The sequence below is a fragment of the Salvia miltiorrhiza genome, chromosome 1 (assembly GCF_028751815.1).
Source record: "Salvia miltiorrhiza cultivar Shanhuang (shh) chromosome 1, IMPLAD_Smil_shh, whole genome shotgun sequence".
Lineage (NCBI taxonomy): Eukaryota > Viridiplantae > Streptophyta > Magnoliopsida > Lamiales > Lamiaceae > Salvia > Salvia miltiorrhiza.
In genome coordinates this window covers 74,742,245-74,747,319 of record NC_080387.1, presented here as the reverse complement: position 1 = coordinate 74,747,319, position 5,075 = coordinate 74,742,245, and the positions used below count along the sequence as shown (strand labels likewise).

The 5,075-nt window shown below is 35.1% G+C and overlaps 1 protein-coding gene across 1 annotated transcript; it reads left to right on the top strand.

The window, feature by feature from the left end:
• Nucleotides 1–3,046: 3,046 nt before the first annotated feature.
• LOC131013196 (wall-associated receptor kinase 17-like) lies at nt 3,047–4,135 on the top strand. Its single transcript, XM_057941265.1, has one exon. The coding sequence runs from the start codon at nt 3,047–3,049 to the stop codon at nt 4,133–4,135; it is 1,089 nt and encodes a 362-aa protein (XP_057797248.1).
• Nucleotides 4,136–5,075: the final 940 nt, after the last annotated feature.

The window sequence follows — 5,075 nt, the reverse complement described above, 5'->3', positions numbered from 1 at the left end:
ATGAGATAAGAATCAAGTAAAACTAGCTTAAATGATAAAAATAATTAAGGGTTTTGGAATATTCAAAAGTTTCAATTCATTAAAGTAAACAAGAGATAAATCTTATTATTTTAATCTATCAAAATTAATCTTTCAAAGTAAACATCCTTACATAAGTGTGTACTCGTACAAATTTTGATATACATATAATATAAGATCCTTACTTATTTTATTTGTAAGGACTAAGGATAATTTGGTAATTTTATGTACGCATAGGTTTGTTTTATCATGATATAACATATAAAGGCAATTGAATCCTTCATATCTAAAATGGTAAATATCATTTTTAACCTCGATCTATTTTTACACTCAAATTTTGTTTTGAATTATTGAATATATATATATATATATATATATATATATATAACTTCGAACTATCGATCTTGTATCAATTGTACCGTGTAGTTATTATTCGGCTCCAGAACATTGACGTGGCTTGCCGAACTACCACGATGTGCTAAAATAATTTAAATTAGTTTTGATGTGCCCCAACCCTCAGAGCATCCACACAACGCCCTACTCGATCTCCCCTACTCGAGTAAGGGCAAGATCGAGTAGGGCGATGCAGCCCCCCCCCCACCCCCACCCCCACTCACTCGAGTGCTACCCGATAGAACGGGTAAGCACGATACGCCTTAAAATTTAAAAAAAAAAATCAAAAATTTTAGAAATTGTTTTTATTTAATTAAGAGATTTAAAAATTAATGCAATTTAAATTTGAATTAAATTGTGTTATTTAAATTCGAGGAATTAAATTTAAATGAAAAGCATAAAAATTAAAACTAAAAAAATCAAGTAACCTTCTCTCTCTCTCTCTCTTCTAACTCTCTTCCCTCTCGTCGGACGTCCTCGTCCCTTCTCCTTCTCCGACAACGTATGCCACAGTACTCTTGTTTTCTCGTCAAAGTAAAAAAAAAAAAACCAAAAAATCGACAATAACCAAACACACTTATTTTAATTATTATGAAATTATTATTTATGAACTGCCAATTAATATGAAGGCGAAAGATGCATTCAATATTTGGATCCCCATACTCGCATTGTCAAAGTATATTCACCTTCTTTTCTTGTCAAAAACAAAAGGACTCTCCTCTATTTCCTTTCAATCCGAAAGGAAACGGAAGGCAGCAAATTGATTGGAAAATATAAACAAGTTTTTTTTATTTATTATTATTATTATTATTATTATTATTATTATTATTATTATTATTATTATTATTATTATTATAAAGAAAGGACTCTCCTCTATTTCCTTTCAATCCGAAAGGAAGGCAGGGAATGGGAAAATACGCACAAGTTTCATAATTTATTATTATTATTATTATTATTATTATTATTATTATTACTATTATTATTATTATTATTATTATTACAAAATTTCCAAGAAATTTCCAGCTAGGGAAAAATCAACAGTGAGAAAGGATCGTCTGGACTTGATGTTTTGGTGCATGCTTTGCTTCCTACAAGTCTCAGCTTTAAGGACTTGTACCATACGTTTCGAATGATAGTACGTAAATGTAGCGTACTAGTTACACCAAATAATCAAGTTTCGGCATCGAAATTACGTAGAATTTTCATCAAGCTTTTTTTTTTTTTTTTCATATTTAAATTACCACTAGGGTGTGGTTGGTCATTGGATCTTATTAGAGATGCAGCAATTACAATTAATTTATGTTCTTCTCGAAACTCAGTATGATATTATTCGCAATGTAATGGAAGATATTGGATGCTAATTATAGTAGTAGCAAAACATGAAGACACCCCTACTAGAAAAAGCCATCGTAAAGATCGAAATAATGGTAGTTAAAAATGATAATTATATGTGTCGTACTGTCGTTAAATATACTAACAATCGAATTAACCAAAATTAAGCGTCACGAATTTGATGGCCGTTCCTGTAATTAATGATTGAATAACGATCGATATTTTAAAATCAAATATACTAAAATTTACTACATTTTATTTGAAAATAAATACTTTCGAGGAATATAATCAGTAATAGTTTCTTGTCGTTGATCTGAAAATCAGAATAATAAAGAGTGTGTGATAGATAAAGAAAAGGTCTTGTATTTATTATCCAAATATATGTAATATGCATAAATATACACGGGTTAAATGTTTTGGGGTGACTTTCATTTTGCACGTACACTTTCAATTTTCTCATAAAATATAGTATGAACTTTACATGTTTTTTTCAATTTTTCCAATTTGAAGTCGAAGATTTTTCTTTTAAAAAAATTAAAAATCAAACCGTATTTAATATCGTGATTCGTGAATGCCAGTGGCAGCACGCATGGTCAATCCATTCGGTATAATAATAAGAATCTTCTGTAATAAAATAAAAAAATCATCCGTGTGGTCAGTTCGAATTTAGTCGAAAATTGCAAATTTTGAATAAAAGAAAATACTTACTCCCTCTGTCCATGAAATAGCTTTCTAAAAAGAGAATTTTAAGAAAAAAATTGTTGAGTGTATTAAAAGTGGCGAAAATATATTGTAATTAGTATTGATCAGCGGTGAAAATGTGAAAAATTAAGAGTAAATGAAGTAAAATACTTATTTTGCATGATTGATAAAATGGATGATTGAGTATTTTTATTCTTAAGAATATGATTAAATGATATATAAGATAAAAATCAACAGTCTTACGATATCCCGAAGTTTTAATCCAACAAAGTAAATAAATGATTAACTTACTATTTTTATCTCTCAAGGCTAATCCTTCAAAGTAAATACCCTTTTAAGTGGTGGGGTATACTGTATAGTCTAAAAATAAATACTAGATTTTTTTTTTATAAACGGAAATGAAGTCGCCAAAACACTTCATATACCCTAACCTTAACAAATGTATTAGTTTCACCATTGTTCCTACACACCACCACAAACGCGTATTAGAACGCGTAGAAAGAATCCAAAATCGATCGAGGGCATAAACCTATATATATGTATTGATGCCTTCTCCTTCTTCCAAAAAATACAATACCCTTCCCAAAAAAAAAAAATATTGATGCCTTCTCCTTCTTCCATTATGTTTCTGCACATCTCTCTTTACAATTCCGCGCCTTTGAAGCTGCTGATTTTCTCTCTCATCCTCTCCGCCTCTCTCACCACAACCACCTCCATCGCGCTAAGCTGCCATGCGAAGTGCGTCGACTCCAACATCTCCTATTCGCTGGGGATGTTCGCGCTCGCGCCGCTCTTCGCCGGCACTTGGATCGTGTGGTTGCAGCACAAGAGTAAGCTCGAGCGCCACCGATTGAGCTTGTTCGACAGAAATGGCGGAAACCTATTGAAGAAGAAGCTATCCAATCGCAGGAGATCGAGATCCGCGCACCTCAAAATATACACAGCTCAGGACATGGAGATCGCCACCGACAATTTCAGCGGCACCAGATCGGTAATGCAGAGGTGTAAGCCGGGGAAATTCTACCGCGGAACCTTCGAGAACAATCGAGAGGCCGCCGTGATGAAGATTCCGGCGTTGGTGCCGTCGAAAATCGAGCAGTTCGTCGACGAGGTGATCTTCCTCTCCGGGGCCCACGGGAGTCTGGTTAGGGTTTTGGGCTGCTGTTTGGAGACGAGCTCTCCCTTGGTGGTTTACGAGCTCCACGGCGACGGGAACCGCACGCTCGCCGACTTCGGCACGCGCCGCGGCGGCGCGTGCGTGCTCCGGGCGGCGGCGGCGGCGGTGAGGGGGCTCGCCGACCTGCGGTCGCGGAATGCGAGGGCGGCGGGGTTCCTCCACGGCAACTTCTGCGGCGGCAACGTTTTGTTGGATGATTCTTTCGGTGCGAAGCTGTTCTACGCCGCCGCCTCCGGCAGCAACCTCGTCGTTGATCATCGAGATCGCGGTGGTTTCGATGACAAGGACGTGTGTAGCTTTGGGGCGTTGCTGGATGAGCTGATGCCGACGTGTCAGAGTGGGGATCTCGACACGCGGCTGTTGTCGGAGGATTTGGCGGCGGCGGAAGTAGTTTATGTGACGGAGGTTGCCGCCATGGCGGCAAGATGCAAGAGTGTACGGCCGGAGGAAAGGCCTACCTTGACTGAACTGGAAACTACGCTAAGTAGATCGATTTATTGCTTGCAAAAATAAGCTAAGTTTTTCGAGCTTGCAGAATTGGATCAATTATTTTAAATTTTGAAATTTAAAATAATTGATCAAATTTTGTAAATTCAAAAGAATAGAGTTATTTTTACAAATTAATCTTAGCGATCTAATTTTTATTTTTATTTTAATTTGACATTACGTGTAGAGGAAATTGAGTGAGTGTTGCTTAAACGCTTCTCTTTTTCGGATGAAATCCTCTGTCCCAACTCTGTATACCTACGTTGGAATTCGTTGTTTGTTGTTATAAAGATGTATACAATCTTTCTAAATTGATGAAAACTTCTCTTAGCAAATTTGTGTACAGGTTGATTTAGATTCACTAAGATACCAATGGTAGGTAATGTTCCTTTATTTTATGAAAGTCTTTGATTTTTGAAGTAAATAAGATATTAGGTTGTTATATATAATCATCTTACACTTATTAATTATCATGTCTAGCTAAGCCCTTGTATATCTAAGTAAACTTGAATCTAAGTAAAAATATTATGCTTTTTTAGAATAAATAATATTTAAAAAAATAATTAATATTTAAATCTAAAAGGTTCTCTTAGGCTAAAGTAAGTTTCAAATAAATTCGTGTGCTTTAAAGATTCAATAAATAAAAAATTCAAGCTCAATTCTTTTTTTTTTAGGCAAAATTGATTAGTAAATAAGTCTAGTTTTTTAGCCTAGTTATGTTTCCTCTCTCTGACTATTTGGGGAAGATAAGATTGTTGGGCTTGACTTGGGCCCTCATTAGTTTGGGGAAGATAAGATTGTTGGGCTTGACTTGGGCCCTCATTAGTTTGAGCCCATTCATTATTAACAAAAAAAGAAGTAGGAGATAGCTCAGAAATAAAACAAAAGATCAAAAGGGTTGCTGATTATTTTCAGTGGGGTGATTTTAAACATTGTGCTATTATATATACTTATATACTATAAAAGT

What these genes read in the sequence shown, in the direction of transcription:
- LOC131013196 (XM_057941265.1), top strand. Translation starts at nt 3,047, where the DNA reads ATGCCTTCTCCTTCTTCCATTATGTTTCTGCACATCTCTCTTTACAAT.